At 45.5% G+C, this 16,578-nt stretch overlaps 1 protein-coding gene across 2 annotated transcripts in view; it reads left to right on the forward strand.

The window, feature by feature from the left end:
- Positions 1-16,578, forward strand: part of myom1b (myomesin 1b) — a 204,030-nt gene that overhangs the window by 87,645 nt on the left and 99,807 nt on the right. For both annotated transcript variants that reach the window (XM_038809187.1, XM_038809188.1), the window contains exons 9-11: positions 2,019-2,183; positions 15,103-15,264; positions 16,072-16,213. In XM_038809187.1, the coding sequence (XP_038665115.1) occupies positions 2,019-2,183; positions 15,103-15,264; positions 16,072-16,213 (469 nt within the window). The remainder of the gene's footprint in view (positions 1-2,018; positions 2,184-15,102; positions 15,265-16,071; positions 16,214-16,578) is intronic.

The raw sequence follows: 16,578 nt of genomic DNA on the forward strand, positions 1-16,578 counted from the left end.
TGGTAGCAATCCTGAGATCATTATTCTGCTTGTCCTGCTCTTTAGCTTCCAACCTAACTCCCTAAAATCACTTTTTAGATCCTCATCCCTTTTCTTAGCTATGTTGTGGTGCCTATGTGCACCACCACTTCTGGTTGCTCCCCCTCCCCCTTAAGAAGCCTGTAGACTCACTCTGAGACATTCCTGACCCTGGCACCTGGGAGGCAACATACCTTTTGTGAGTCTCGTTCGCAACCACAGAATCTCCTATCCATTCCCCTAACCATTGAGTCTCCTGTCACTATTGCTTTTCTATTCTCCCCCCTTCCCTTCTGAGCCACAGAGCCTGACTCAGTGCCAGAGACCTGGCCGCTATGGGCTTCCCCTAGTAGGCCCCCCCCCCCCCCCCCGCCTCCAACAGCATCCAAAACTGTATACTTGTTTTGAAGGGAAGGGCCAAGGGGATCCCTACACTGACTGCCCATTCCCTTTACTTCCCCTGATTGTAACCCAGCTGCTCTTGTCCTGAACCTTGGGTGTGGCTACTTCCCTGTAACTCCTCTCTATCATCTCCTCTGCCTCCCGGATGATCTGAAGTTCATTCTAAGTAATTGAAGAGAAAAGACGAAGATATGCGGGCTGTAGAATGTCAAATCATTAGTTGATATTGTGAACTTTATTCAATAAATGAAACCCAATCATTTCATTTCAATAACCCTTGAAAAAAATTTGACTTCAACGCTAGACAGGTTGGGAAAAAAAATTGGTAAAGGTGAATCAGCAATATTGAGGCACCGTTACTTTAAAAAAAAAGTGAAAAAATGAATGTTGTACATCTGAAGTAAAAACAAACTATGCTAGAAAAGTACAGCTGGCTGATCAGCATTTTGAGGAGACCTATAGACCGATGTACTTGGTTTCCTTAACTGGTGAACATGCAATGGACACAGCAAGTCAATGGCATACATCAGATTAGAATTGTTGGTGACTACTGATTATTCTCCTCTACCCAATGGTTTTGCGCTATCCCTGTAGTCTAACAAAAGGGTCTCTCTAGCCTAACTCTACAAACTCTGAACTGATCTAAAATATACATCTTTCTTTCTCTTTCAACTCGCGGATCAACTTGGTTTCAACTCTAACCTTTTATTTTGGACCTTTTTGTAACTTTCTATATTTAGAGATGATATTTTAACAGAAATAAAGTAGTATCATTATAAACAAAGTTTGATTTTGTTTTGCAGTCTAGTGGTGTTTTATTGTATCTGAATTTACTGTACAAAATGTTGGTGATTTATCTTGCCAACTGGGATCAATATGGGTTTTTAAAACTCTATTCCTTGAAGTTTAGGTTTCACAATCATGCATTTGCATTTAATTTAAGTGAATAAAGTAAAAAAATGCCTTAATTCGAAATCCCTCCAAAAAACTCTGGGCACAATCTGTTGAACAATTTATTCCATGTAATAAATCGGTTACCAATATCCCTAGTACTTTGAATGTTTCTAAATGTGTGCCCACATCACACTGGTTTAGCACACTGGGCTAAATCGCTGGCTTTTAAAGCAGATCAAGGTAGGCCAGCATCACGGTTCAATTCCCGTACCAGCCTCCCCGAACAGGCGCCGGAATGTGGTGACTAGGGGCTTTTCACAGTAACTTCATTGAAGCCTACTTGTGACAATAAGCAATTTTCATATTTCATATTTCACTGATAGAATTGGTTCTAACCTCAGCCTTGCTAACTCACTGCAGTAGCTGCCAAAGGCTTAGAAAAAGGAAAACAAAGAGGAGACCCTCTCTCGTATTGGACAGATCTGGCAAATCCTGTACCGAATTGTAAACCTTTCACGAGTTGCTAATAATACCTGGGAGAATGCAATTCACCAACCCTTTGCAGAATATCCCACTTCCAAATAATTACTCGCAGGGTCCTCTATCAATAATTACTTATGTGAATGGGACCAGTGAAAGAAAATGAAACAAAACAGTGAAAGAGAAGTGTTAAAAAAAACTAATTTGATCTATTTTTCGAACAGACGACTTTTTCCCTGGTGATCCTCACATGAAGTTTGAGGTGCACATCGTTGAGAAGTTTGATGTGTCATTTGGTAAGGAAGGCGACACAATAAGTTTGGGCTGCACTGTCGTCGTTCACCCCAGCCTGAAGCGATTCCAGCCAGAGATTCAGTGGTGGCGCGATGGTAAGTGTCGTATGTGCATGGGGGAACCATCATGAAATTGCAGTTGGTAAGAAACCGAAGATCAAACCACTTTTAAAAGGTTCCTTAATTACCTCCTCGCTTCTCTCACAGCATGGAATATTACTGTAGTATCTGCGGTGTTTGCACATTGGCTGCCAATCCTCCATCCCTAACTCCTCACCACCCCCAACTCCCGTGTCTTACCAAAGAGGTTCTTTGGCTGTGGGATCTTGCCATTACATCCAAACCCTCATCACCTGAGGATAGATTTCAAGAATCCATCAGCATCAAGAATGGCATTTGATAGGTGTTAGAAACAACATCTCCGCCTGGCTTGCCAGTTCCCCGCTTCCATCCTACCACTGGACCATTTTCCTGGAGGCAGGATAGGGAGCTGCTGGGCTATCTGCCGTTAAGTAATGAGAAGCCCACCAAACTAATTAAATCTCATTTAAGGCCAATTGAAGGAGGCAAACTGGGATTTTTCAGTAAGCCTCCAGATATGTGGGGAGAATGGAAGTTATTTTAGCTGCCCTGAGGCAGCAACGGACCAATATTCCAAGCTAGGCACTTTCTTCCAGCATGGACCTAACAGCAGCTGGGAGTCATTATAATAAGAGGTGTCCTGGTGGTTTGTATGCGAAAACCTTTTTTAAATTTAAATTTTGAAAAAGTTGGAGAGGGGGTGTCTCCATTTTGAAGCGCATTATCTGGGAGAACATTGCACTACTCTTTCAATCATTTCCCTTACCTTGGGAGCCTCTTCTCGATGTGAACGGACATTGAAGATGGAATATAATATCGACTTCAATGCACCAGTGCAGTCTTCGGACACAAGAGGAACAGAGTGTTCAAAGATTCAGACCTCAGATCCAGCACCCAGCTCAAGGTCTATGGAGCAGCTGTGGTCCCCGCCCTCCCATATACATCAGAAACATGGACAATGCACAGCTGACACCTCAAATGCCTGGAGAGATATCACCTTGATTGCCTCCACAAAATTCAGCAAATTCACTGGCAGGGTAGGTGCACCAATGTGAACGTCCTCCCCAGGACAATATCCCTGGTTTCGAGGCACTGGTCATACTTGACCAGCTGCGATGGGTGGGCCACATTGTCCGCATTCCCGACATAAGACTCTACTCTGAGCTCAGCAATGGCAAGCAATTAGTAGGAGGACAGAGGAAACGCTGCAAGAGCACTCTGAAACCCGCCTTCAATAAATTAAACATCCCCTTCAATTTGTGGGCATCGCTTGCATTAGAACGCACAAACTGGAGAAGAAGCATCAGCGAAGGTACCAATCACCTCGGGTATCACAGAGTGGAGCACGCAGAGGCCAAGTGTAAACAGCGGAAAGAGAGGGCAGATTCCAGAGTGTCCCACCCACCCACGTCATCAAACACCACCTGCCAAACCTGTGGCAGAGTCTGCGGATCCAGGATTGGACTATTCAGCCCACAGCACAAAACCCACCACCCCGGAGTGGAAGCAAGTCATTCTCGACCCCAAGGGACTGCGTAAGAAGAAGAATGGCACCAGAAGTGAGGGCACAGGTGCAGGCTCAGGCAGCAAATGAGTGGGAAAAATCAATAGAGGGAAAAAATCACTGAAAACTGAAAATTTAAGCAGCATACGAGTAAACCAGAGTGCTTTCAATATGGGGGAAATCAATCCCCAGAAGTATAAATTCAAAGGAGCCGAATGCTACAGGTATGGGAAAAGAGGCCATCTAAGGCACAAATGCAGAAGCAAACAGGGCCAGCCAATACAAACAGAGCAAGTAATCAAGCATTGGTAAATAACATGGGGGATTGGCCAGTGGGAGAACATATGTCTTGTCCTTAAACAAGGTAACCCCCATTACAGCCGTGCTGATGGTAAATGGTGGGCCACGTGAAATGGACACGGGGCATCAACTATTGTTATAAACAAACGCAGTTACCGGTATCTGATAGAAGGAGTACAACCCCTAAAGTTACTGATCACTACAGCAAAATTAGTCACGTATACCGCAGAGGCTATAATGAAAGTAGGAACAACTACAATGCCTGTGAGTTATAGACAGCAGTCAGCACAGCTTCCACTGATGGTGGTTTCAGGCCAGGGACCGAGCTTGATGGGACATGATTGGCTCTGGGAGATAAAATTAAACTGGCTGGAGGGATTTCCTCAGTGGGAGGTAGCCAGAAAACCTGGAGGAAACCCACGCAGACACGGGGAGAAAGTGCAAACTCGACATGGCTAGCTTTCTCTGCTCGGAGAAAATCAAGTTTGCCTTGAGAGGGTCACTGTTAGGGTTCGCCCGGAAGTGGCAACCATTCATCGACTTCTTTGTGGAAAATTAATCGTCAGCAGGGGGTGGGGGGGTTGGGGGGGGGGGGGGGGTTGGGGGGGTTGGGGGGGGGGGGGGGGGGGAGGTGGTTACTGTAGATTAGGAGCTTAATTAATGGTAGGACCTGTTGAGGAGGGAGGTGATATTTGCACTATGTTTATATTTTCATGTGCATTGTTAGTATTTCTGCTGTTATAATGCCAAAAAAAACCTCAAAGAAATGTTTATTTAAAAAAAAAGATTAAGTACATTACATTGTATGAATGGCAAAATGTGAAAGTTCCTGAAAAGATGAAGCTGCATCAGCTCAGAAAGAATGAGTTTATTTGCAAGGATGGTGTCATCCTTTGGGGATCTAAAGAAGTTATCCCGAACGAGGAAGATAGTTGTTGCTAGAAGAGTTACATAGTGCCCATCTGGGTGTATCTGTTAGCAAGGAGTTACGCCTGGTGGCTGGAATTGGTGTAGACATAAATGGTAAAACAGTGTGACCAGTGCCAACTACAACAGAAATTACCTGCCACTGCTTCCTTATACCCTTGGGAGTGGCCAGGTCGGCCATGGGTGAGTGTCCACATTGATTAGGTTGGCACTTTTACAGGCGCAAGGGGCAGGATTCTCTCAGCCTGGGGCTGGGCTGGAAAACCGGCGCGACCGGCGCGAATCACGCCACGTCGCCCTGATGCTGGGACGTGATTGTCCGCAGAGCGGAGTATCGGCTCCATTGGCACTGGCGCGGCACCAGTCGGGGGCCACTCTACCATTCTTCGCCCGGGATGGGCTGAGCGGCCATACCGAAAAACCCGAGTCCCGCTGGTGCCTTTCTAACCTGCTCTTAGTCGGCAGGGCCACAGCGTGGAAGGGTCCGCTGGTGGCATGTGGGGGGGGGGGGGACCCCAAGGGGGGCCCTCTGCTGTGGCCTGGCCCATGATTTGCGGGCCGGCCTCTCTGGCTGGGGGTCTCCTTTCTTCTGCGCCGGTCCCTGTAGCCCTACGCCATGTTGCGTTGGGGCCGGTGCGGAGAAGGGAGCCACTGCGCATATGTGCGTTGGCGCCGGTGCCACTGCCAATGTGCGGACCCCGTGGCGCCCAGTTGACGCTGGGGTCGGCAGCTGGAGCAGCGGGGTCTCTTCCGTGCCGTGCTAGCCCCCCTGTAGGGGCCAGAATTGCTGATCCTGAGGCCATGTTGACGCCGTCGGGAAACGCAACGGCGTTTACGACGGCGTCAACACTTAGCCTCAGGATCAGAGAATCACGCCCAATCTTCCTGTTGCTGGTGGATGCCATGCAAAATGTATCGAGGTTTTCAAAATGAAGTCTGCAACATCCCATGCTACACTTGACTTTGCTTTGCTCCCCATGGTGTGCCAGAGGTGCTAGTTTCAGACAATGGCACAGCGTTCATTAGTACCGAGTTCCAAAGGTTCATGGCCTTCAATGGCATTAAACACATTTACACAGCACCTTACCACCCCTCATTGAATGGGTTAGCTGAACGTGCTGTTCAAGTATTCAACGTTGGCATTAAAAAACAATCACTTGCTACAATGGAGACTAAAGTGGCATGTTTGCTCCTGGCTTACACAACCACCCCGCGTACTACGATGGGAATAACTCCAGCCGAGACAGTACTGGGCCGTCACTGAAGAACCAGATTAAGCCTCATACTTCAGAATTTCGCAGGGAGGGGGAGACGAGGCAGAGTTGTCAAAAGAGGAACCACGATTCTTCAAAAATAGAGAGAGGGCAGTTGAGGTAGATGACATAACCTTTGTGAAAGATTTTGGAAGTGGTCCAAATTGGTTTCCTGGAGGACAGAACGGGGCCAGTTTCTAATGAGGTCCAAGTACAAGGCAAGTTCGTGAAGAAGAATATGGACCATTTGAGAAGGCAGGAGCCATCCCGAGAGCGAGTGCTACTGTCTAACCCAGTTGTTCCCTGAAGTAGCATGGTGGGTTGTTCAAGAGATGAAGTGGCTGATCAGCCAGTGACAGGCTGGATGAAAGTGAGACACAGATTCCAGAAAGCATACTGCAATACCTTCTAAGGAAAGTAAAACAGCTGGGTGAGTGCAGTTATATATTTTATTAAAAGCAAATTACCGTGGATGCTGGAATCTGAAACCAAAAAAGAAAATGCTGGAAAATCTCAGCAGGTCTGGCAGCATCTGTCAAAGGGCCATCTGGACTCGAAACGTTAGCTCTTTTCTCTCCTTACAGATGCTGCCAGACCCCTGCTGAGATTTTCCAGCATTTTCTCTTTTGATTATATATTTTATTATATGTTGTACAATAACAAGGAGCAGAGAAGAAGGGCCCTAGTTAATACTGGTTAATATTATTTGATATCAAGGGATGGGGTAAGACATGGAAGCAGACCTCCAAGCCGTGGTCTTCTCTTCATGCTCCATGTGGGAGACAGAAACATTTCCAGTTCCCAGGACCAGCTTGTGTACGGGAAATGTCTCCAGCTGCAGCTCCTGAAAGCCAGGGTTTCAGAGCTGGAGTGGTATCTGGGGACACTGTGGAGCACCTGCAAGATGGAGAGTATCAGGGATAGCAGGTATCAAGGAGTGGTCACACCACAGCCTCAGACTCCAGAGGCAGGAAGGGAAAGGATGACCACCAGGCAGAGTAAGAGGGCTAGGCAGGAAATGCAAAAATCCCCTCTGGTTATTCCCCTATAAAACGGATATACCATTGTGGATACATTGCAGGGGGTAGGGGTGGGGGGATGGCCTCTCAGTGGAAAGCAGCAGCAGCAGCAGCCAAGTCTGTGGCACCAACAGTTGCCTCCGCTGGACAGCAGGAGACAGAAAGGACAAAGTGAGCTATAGAGTTGGGGGATTCAATTGTGAGGAGAACTGAAAGGTGTTTCTGTGGTTGCGAGCACGACTCCAGAATGGTACATTTCCTCCCTGGTGCCAGTGTCAAGGATGTCACAGAGCGGCTACTGGGCATTCTGAAAGGGCGGGGTGATCAGCCAGAGGCCATAGTACATGTTGGTACAAATGACAGAGGTAGAAAGAGGGATGAGGTCCTGCAACATGAATTTAGGGAGTTGGGCAGAAGGTTAACAAACAGGACCGCTAATACTTCCTGTGCCACGGGCGAGTGAGTATAGAATAGGAGGATAGGTCAGATAAACGATGGCTGGAGGGATGATGCAGGAATGAGGGCTTTAGATACCTGGATCATTGGGATCACTTCTGGGGCAGATGGTATCTGTATAAGCAGGATGGGTTGCACTTGAATTGGAGGGGCCAAATATCCCAGCAGGGAGGCTTGTTCATACTACAGGTCAGGGTTCAAACTAATTTGGAAGGGGAATGGAATCCAAAGTAACAATACAGTGGGTGAGAAGATGGAGTCAACTATAGAGGATAAACCAGGCAAATCCAGTGGGCAGAGCACATGGGAGTATTGGAAGGCTAAACTGCATTTATTTCAATGCAAGAAGCCTGACAGGCAAGACTGATGCACACAGAGTGTTGATCAGCACATGGAATTACGATATTATTACAATCACAGAAACTTGGTGGAAAGAAGGGCAGAAGGCAGATGAACATCCCAAGGTATAGAGACTTCAGGCGTGATCGAGGGGAAGGTAAAGAGGAGGAGGAACTGCATTATTCATTAGGAGAACATCACGGCAGCACTCGGGGATGATATCTTTGTAGGTTCCTCAAATGAAGCCATAAGGGTAGAACTTAGTAACAAAAATCACAAAGCTCAAAGCTCACATTGCTAGGAGTGTACTATAGGCTCCCATATAGTCAGGGAGAGATAGGAGAGATATGGAAGCAAATCACTGAGAATTGTAAAAAGAATAGGGTAATAATTTTTGGGGATTTCCCCAATCCCCAACTTGCCCAATATTAACTGGGATAGTCAAAGTGTGAAAGGCTTAGAGGGGGCGGAATTCTTAACATACATTGTTATGGGCCAGGGTTTAAAGAACCCCAATTTGTTATGGGCCAGGGTTTAGAGCACCCCAAAGTGTATCATGGAGTTCACCTGACCCACAACGTTTAATAGATTGTGGTATGGGGAGCACACGGCCCACTCTATAGGTGTGGTACAGCAGAAATGGAAAAGTATTTTTTAAAGCAAAACAATGTTTATTCTATGAACTCAAGTTAACTTTTTTAAAACATAGTGATCGTCTTAGCAACCATTAATTCAAATACAACCCCCAAAGAATACAACACTAAGTAATCCTTCAGCTGTCCTTTTAACATCCATAAGACTTTAGAAAAAAAACCTTGAAACAGAAGCACATCAGGTTAAAGTCACTACTGAGAGCAGTTATTGGGTTTAAATCACCAAAGGATCGAGTTACAGTCTTTAGATTACAAAGAGAGAGGCTCATACACTTTCTGGCTGTGACTGCAGCTATCCAGCTCTGAAAACGAAACTAAAACACACTCTGCAACAAACAGCCTAAAAAGAATGTAAAAAGCTGACAGACAGCCCAGCTCCACCCACTCTCTGACTTCACTGCAGTAGTAAACACCCATTTCTTAAAAGGTACTTTCACTATAGATATTTATATACACACCCATTTATAATCACCTCACATGACAACATCCAGGAGAGCTTTTTATGCCAATATGTTGTAAGTCCTACAAGGGACGGGATGGTGCTGGATGTAGTTTTAGCGAATGAAACTGGGCAAATGGATACAGTTTCAGTGGGGGAGCATTTTAGAAACAGTGACCTTAATTCAGTAGAATTTAAGATAGTTATGGAAACGAACAAAGATGGACCAGAAATTAAGGTTCTTAATTGGAGGAGGGCTAAATTTAATAAAATAAGACAGGATCTGTCCAAAGTTAATTGGGAGCAGCTACTTGTAGGAAAATATACATCAGAGCAGTGGGATTCATTCAAAAAGCAAATAGAGAGAGTATGGGGCAAACATGTTCCCATGATAATGAATGGTGGGAGCAATAAGTCCAGAGAACCTTGGGTATCAAGGGATATCCATTGTTGGATAAGGAAAAAAAGGAAGTCCTTGAGGAATATAGAAAATGTAAGGGGTTACTTAAGAAATAAATTAGGAGAGAGAAGAGGAAACATGAAAAACCACTAGTGGGTAAAATAAAGGAAAATTTCAAGATGTTTTATAACTGTATTATGGGCAGGAGGTTGGTCCCCAATTGGGACCAATGAGGTAATTTGTTTGTGGAAACAGAAGGATATAGGTGAGGTTTTAAATGAGTAATTTGCATCTGTGTTCACTGCGGAGAAAGATTATGTAGGTATAGAAATCTAGGAGCACATTGTGATTTAGTTAAGAAACTTAATATTGAGAGGGAGGAGGCATTAACAGTTTTAACGGCGCATAAAAGTGAATAAATTCCTGGGGCCAGATGAGCTGAATCGCAGGCTGCTGTGGGAAACAAGGGAGAATATTGCAGTGGCTCGAACAAAAATGTTCAAATCTTCTCTGGCCACAGGAGAGGTCCCAGAGGACTGGAGGACAGCTAATGTGGTGCCACTATTCAAGAAGGGAAGTAGGGACCAACCAAGAAATTACTGTCCAGTGAGTCCAACTTCAGTGGTAGAAAAACTACTGGAAAAGATTCTGAGAGACAGAACTAATGGAGAGGCAAGAATTAAATCAAGGATAATCAGCATGGTTTTGTCAAAGGAGATCATGTCTTACAAATATGAATTTTTTGAGGTGACGAGGTGTGTAGATGAGGGTAGTGCAGTTGATATAGTCTACATGGACTTCAGTAAGGTTCTTGACAAAGTCCCAGATGGGAGGCTGATGAAGAAAGAAAGAGCTCTTGGGATCCAGGGAAATTTGGCAATCTAAATCCAAAACTAGCTTCAGTGGTAGGAGGCAGAGGGTGATGGTTGAAGGTTATTTTTGTGACTGGTAACCGGTGTCCAGTGGTGTTCCGTAGCGATCGGTGCTGGAGTCCTTGTTGTTTGCATTATAAATTACGGATCTGGATGTGAATGCAGGAGCTTACTTATTCGCAGATGACACACAAATTGGTGGTGTGGTAAATAGTGAGGAACAATGCCTTAGATTATAGAACAATATAGATGGGCTGATTAGATAGGCAGAAGCGTGGCAAATTAAAATTAACCATGAAAAGTGTGAGGTAATACATTTTGGGAAGACTAACAAGGCAAGGGAATTTCCAATGAATGGACAGACCCTCGGAAGTACAGAAGATCAAATGGACCTCGGTGTGAATGTACACAGATCTCTGAAGGCAGTAGAACAGGTAGGTAAGGTGGCCTATGGAATTGTTGCCTTTATTAATGGAGGTATTGAATACAAGAGCAGAGAGGTTATGCTGGAGCTGTATAAAATTCTGGTTAGGCCCCTGCTAGAGCACTGTGTACAGTTCTGGTCACTACACTAGAAAAAGGAAGCACTGGAGAGGGTGCAGAAGTGATTCACCAGGATGTTGCCCGAGCTGGATAATTTCAGCTATCAAGAGAGGTTGGATAGGCTGGGATTGTTTTTCCTTGAGCAGAGAAGGCTGAGAGGGGACCTGATTGAGGTGTATAAAATTATGAAGGACTTAAATAGGAATGTACTTGTTCCTTAGTGGAGGGTTGTCTATAGGCAGGAGGCATAGATTTAAGGTAATGGATAGGAGGTTTAGAGGGATGTGAGGAAAAGCATTTTCACCCAGAGGGTGGCTGGAATTTGGAACTCACTGTCTGAAAGGGTCGTAGAATTTGGGATCATCAACTTTTAAGAAGTATTCAGATGAGCACTTTAAATGCTATTACATACAAGGCTAAGGGCTAAGTGCTGGAAAATGGCATTAGAATAGTTAGGAGCTGGATGTTTTGTGCGGATGTGATGGGCTGAAGAGCCTCTTTCCATGCTGTACAACTCTACGACTCTATGGTCGGGATTCTTTGAAATCCCGGCCAAGTATTGACGTCGGCGTCAAAACTGGCGCAGGTGACTCCAGTGTCAACGTGCTTCCAGGCCCAGGCATTCACCCATTCCTAGGGGGCTAGTACGGCGCCGGAGTGGTGTCTGCTGTTCCGGTGCTCGAAAGCCAGCGCGCCACAGCCGGCGCGGATCCGCGCATGCGCGTGGGTTGTCGTCTCCGCGCCGGCCCCACGCCAGCAGGACTTGGCCGAACGCGCCGGGCATTTGGCCCATCGAGGCACGGGCGCGATTGGCGCCGATTCTCCGGTCGTTGGAGCAGCGTGGCGTGATTCTCGCGACCCCCAGCGATTCTCCGATCTGGCGCGGGATTGGAGATTCCCAGTCCATGACTCTATGAGAGGAGAAGCGTGGTGAGATAATTGCAGCAGAAGCTATCTAGACAGTCGAGCCGAAGCCAGAGTCGCTCCCAGAAAGAGGAAGAGAAAGCCACCTGACTGACTGAATTTCTGACGGACTGTGTACAAGAAGTGTTTCTCAATGCTGGTGTTTTGTTAATATTACAGGTATTTCATGTATTGTATAATAAGGGACTTAAAGTGGAGGGATGTAGGAGCTGGCCCCTTTAATGGGTGTGCTGGCCCTTTAAAGTTGTGTACATTGGGGTGGGGGGGGGGTCAATTGACCCCATCACCCTATGGGAGTCAAGCACAGAGATCTTGGTGCAGAGGATGGGCTTTTGCAACCAGAGTAGATCCTAGAGCTGGTAGTGGTAACATCATGAAAGACTGTGGGCACCGGCCACATTGCAGTCTCGCGTGAGCACGGTGTGGCCGGTGAATGCCGGGAGAGCCTTCTCGCAGACGTTCCGGCAGTCTTCGCATCTCGCAGGATTCACCCAATTCCCGCGAGGCATCGGAATCTGAAACATGGCCACAATAGGCAGAATGGCACCTGGGGGTCTCTCAGGCCATCAGACACCCCAGCATGGTCAGGGTAAGTGCAGGATTCCATCCTCCCAGAGGCCCCTGCTTAACTGCCTCCACTTGCCACCCTTCAATTTCATCTCCACCCTCCTTTCATTGGCATGGCCCCCTTGCCCCCTGGCCCTTGGCTCTGCCACCCCGGCACCCGGGCAGTTCTCCTGCCAGCTTGGCAGTGCCATCTGGTCACCTTGGTAGTGCAAGGGTGGCATTGCCAAGGTGCCCTCGTTAAAGAGGCAGTTAGCTGCTGGGGGGTTAACATTTTGTCTTCAAAAATATGAAAAAGTGAAAAGGAGGCATTAAAATTGAAAAGTGACACGCTGGTTGGAAAGGTGATGGGTGGGGTCCCGAAGGGAGGGAGTGCTGTAAGGGAACCTGAGGGAGGGCTTGAAGAAGGGTGACCCCCAGGGACCCAATAGTGTGGTGTCCTCACTTCAGGGGTGTGGGAAGTGCCCATATGTGTAGGGGTGCCGCCAACCCACTTAGAGATCAGGCACCCTTTCAAAATGGCTACCTGATCTCGGAGTTCAGCTCACAAGTGCTGAAAAGAATTCTAATTGTGGGCTACACCAGGGCCCAAAAAGGTGAGTAAGGATGGGATTCTCCAGCTGCATTCACCCAGAGACCGGAAAATCCCACCCGAGGTCAATGGATTTTTCCATTCTACGCTTCTCGCCTTGGCATTCTTACAGCAGACAGGGTGGGAGAATTCAGCCCTAAGTGTCATTGAATAGTGTGGTGATATGCATCACTGTAAATACACAAGGGGTTAATGTAAATACATATAGACTGGATAGACACTAGAGGGAGTACCAGAGACATGACACACAGACAGTCAACCAATAGGCCAGTAAGATAGGACACGACCAATGGGCATTCACGACACACACAGAGGTGACAGTACCACAGGAGGGCATTACACCAACCCATATAAAAGGACACAGCACTCATGATCTTCCTCTTTCCAGTGGAGACACTCAGTGAGTACACAGGGTTGATTTGAAACACATCACACCCACCATGTGGATTGTAGCAGACTGGTTCATCAGTCTGAGTAGCTATAGCAGGATTAACAGAGAGTCGAACCCAAGTAGGAGAATTGTTAACAGTTTAATAAATGTGTTAAAGCTATCTCCAAGTCTGAACCTTCCTTTGTCAGAGTGCACAGCAAGGAAGCAGCTTATGCTAGATCAAGAGCATAACAAATCAAATAGCGGTGGGGAACTCCTCGCAGAGCTGGCCACACCCGCCACAAATTAACTCTTTTTGGGAGAATCGCACCGTGTGTGTGAATACCGTTTGTAAATAAACCATTATAATTCACTACACACACTGACTGGTGGTCACCAATCCTTCCTTCACTACAGTTATTAATAGAACTTGAGCAAATAAAATGGTGCGGGGCTGGGACGTTGAGTGGGCGGGGGTGGAACACCCTCTGTCCTCTGACTTTCATTTGCTCGATATCCATTACATCGCTAACTTTTCCCAGTTCTGATGAAAGGTCACTGACTGAGAACATTAACTGTATATCCCTCTCCACAGCAGCTGACAGATCTGCTCAGTAATTCCAGCATTTTATGTTTTAAAAATGGCACTTTTTGTCTCAATGTTGTTCACTGTGGACAACGACCAGCAACAAGAATTGCAGCGGATTTTGTCATTTTCCCCTGTCCTAACCCAGAACATTACATAGTGTGCAACCGCTGGCCTGGGTGAGATCACCTGAGGCAGCACAGACCAGGGACAGAGTGTGGAGACTTCCTGGTCTGTACAGTTTAACACTACAGCGCACAATACTGCTTCGTGAGCTATTAGGAAAGTCAAATGCAGATTTTTATGATCAAATCAAATGGCACTGCTTTAAAAATGATGAGTCGCCATTATATGAAGGGGAGTGGGCCAGTGCACCCCTCAAACCTTTTCCACCATTCAATGCAATCATGGCTGATATGACACCTAATTCTAATCACCCACCTTTGCCTCATATCCCTGAAAGCCTCACAAAAATCTTACCAATCTCAGATTTAAAATTAATAATTAATCAAAAATCAATTGCCGTTTACAGAAGAGAGTTCCAAAATACTACACACTGTGGTTGGTGGAAGTGTTTCCGACTTTTAATCATGAAAGATTTGGATTTACGTTTATATGCTCCCTAGTCCTAGACACCGCAACCAGTGGAAATAGTTTCCCTCTATGCTATCAATTTCCGTTCATATCTTGAAAACCAGATACCCCTTTAACTCTTTAAATTCCAGAAAATGAGCTTTCCTTGTAACTTAACCTTTGGAGTCCTGGTATCATTATGGTAAATCTAGGCTGCAATTCCTCCAAGGCTAATATATCCTCTCTAAGATGAAGTGCTCAGAACAGCTCACAGTATTCCATGTCTAGTAACCATAAATGGATGGCCTCACATTTTATGACAGTGCCATAATTTTACCCATGCTCTTAATGTATTATAATCTCTTTGTAATTTTATGCTGCTTACAATACTGTCTGTCTTTTCAAGGGCAGTTATTAACTGTTGTTAATCCTGTATATTTATGATTTCATGTTCAGTAGTTATAACTTGCAGCAAAAACCTAGCATGTACAAAGAATGGCAAGTATACATGTAAAGACAATAAATTTCAAACATCTAACATTGTAATGTCTTTGTATTAAACTCAATACCTGCTCCACTCTTACATTTCTAAATCTACTTTTCTCCATTTTCTTTGTCAGGTGTTCAGTTGCAGGCATCCCAATGGCTTCAGATGCACTGGAGTGGTGAAACTGCTACACTGACTTTTACTCACCTAAATAAAGAGGACGAAGGATTGTACGTTATGCGTGTGTTGACAAAGTCTGGCTATGAACAGCATTCTGCATATGTGTTTGTCAGAGGTATGTGTTCAGATAGACATGGCAACCCATATGTCATGTGAGAGCCTGGACAGTATCTACATTCCTACTATGTGAGTCATCAAATTTAGCCCAATCCTATTCTCATGCAGCTCCACATCGTGCACATGGAAGTCAGTAAATAATAAGAAGCAACCATGCCCCACAACTAGAGGTCCTGGAGCAATTATAACACTTGTGCCACCACCAAGGTAGCAACAACAAACTCAGCTTGAAGCAGTGAGCATAGTTGGTGTCCTTCTAGTCTGATCGGGAACATAGTAAGTGTATTTGACTGAACCATGTTAGGTATCTGCTATACCCATGACCTTGAGCTGTTGAAGCACAAGAGAGCAGTTTGCCTGTAAATACTACAGTCTTCATGAGAGAAATGCCTTGGACACTGTCTGATAGGAATATAGGAGCAGGAGTAGGCCATTCAGCCCATTGAGCCTGCTCCTCCATTCAGTCAGATCACAGCTGATCATCCACTTTAATGCCTTTTCCTCACACTATCTCCATATCCCTTGATGACTGAGCTTCTACAGTCCTCTGGAACAAACTCTTGAGTAAAAAAGCCTCTCCTCGTGAACTGGTCTCCAGCTCCTTGGACAATGACATGTCAGCTATGAGTCTGCCTTAGGGGAAGTAGAATGCATCATCTCCTCCACTTGAATCTGTGGATCTACGAAGTCCATTTCAGTGGAGAGTGGCCCATACGTTTGCTATATTGGTGCTGCATTTCCCAGGAATGAGATAAACTATAATGTAGTCATTATAATCAGAAAGCTTTTTGTGCCTCTTTTACAGATACTGATGCAGAAGTTGCAGGTGCCCCAGGAGCTCCTTTAGATGTCTATTGCCTGGATGCCAATAAGGATTATGTAATTGTAAGCTGGAAGCAGCCAGCAGTGGATGGTGGTAGCTCTATCCTCGGTTATTTTGTTGACAGGTGAGTGGTAAAAGAAATTGACGATTGGGATATTTCTCACGATATTAATTTACTGGTTCAATAAACAGAAATTCTGCAAAGGTGGATTCTTTTACCTTATTTGTTTTGTTTCTTTCCTCCTCACCTTAAAGTTTGGATTCATGTCAGAGTAATGTTCCCTGGGTGTCATCTTTCTTCCACAATTATAACCAAATGCTTTTTCCTTAGGTTTGAATATTTGTGGGCTCCAGGAAAAGTAAAAACAGGCATAGATCACTTGGCCCTTGTAGCCATTCAATGCAATCAAGACTGATCTGTTCATGTCAATGATTAGGATTTCTGATCTGGATGATTACTCTTACTCGTCTGCTTCTGTCTAAGCCACT

This window comes from Scyliorhinus canicula, chromosome 10, assembly GCF_902713615.1.
Source record: "Scyliorhinus canicula chromosome 10, sScyCan1.1, whole genome shotgun sequence".
In the NCBI taxonomy this organism is placed as follows: domain Eukaryota; kingdom Metazoa; phylum Chordata; class Chondrichthyes; order Carcharhiniformes; family Scyliorhinidae; genus Scyliorhinus; species Scyliorhinus canicula.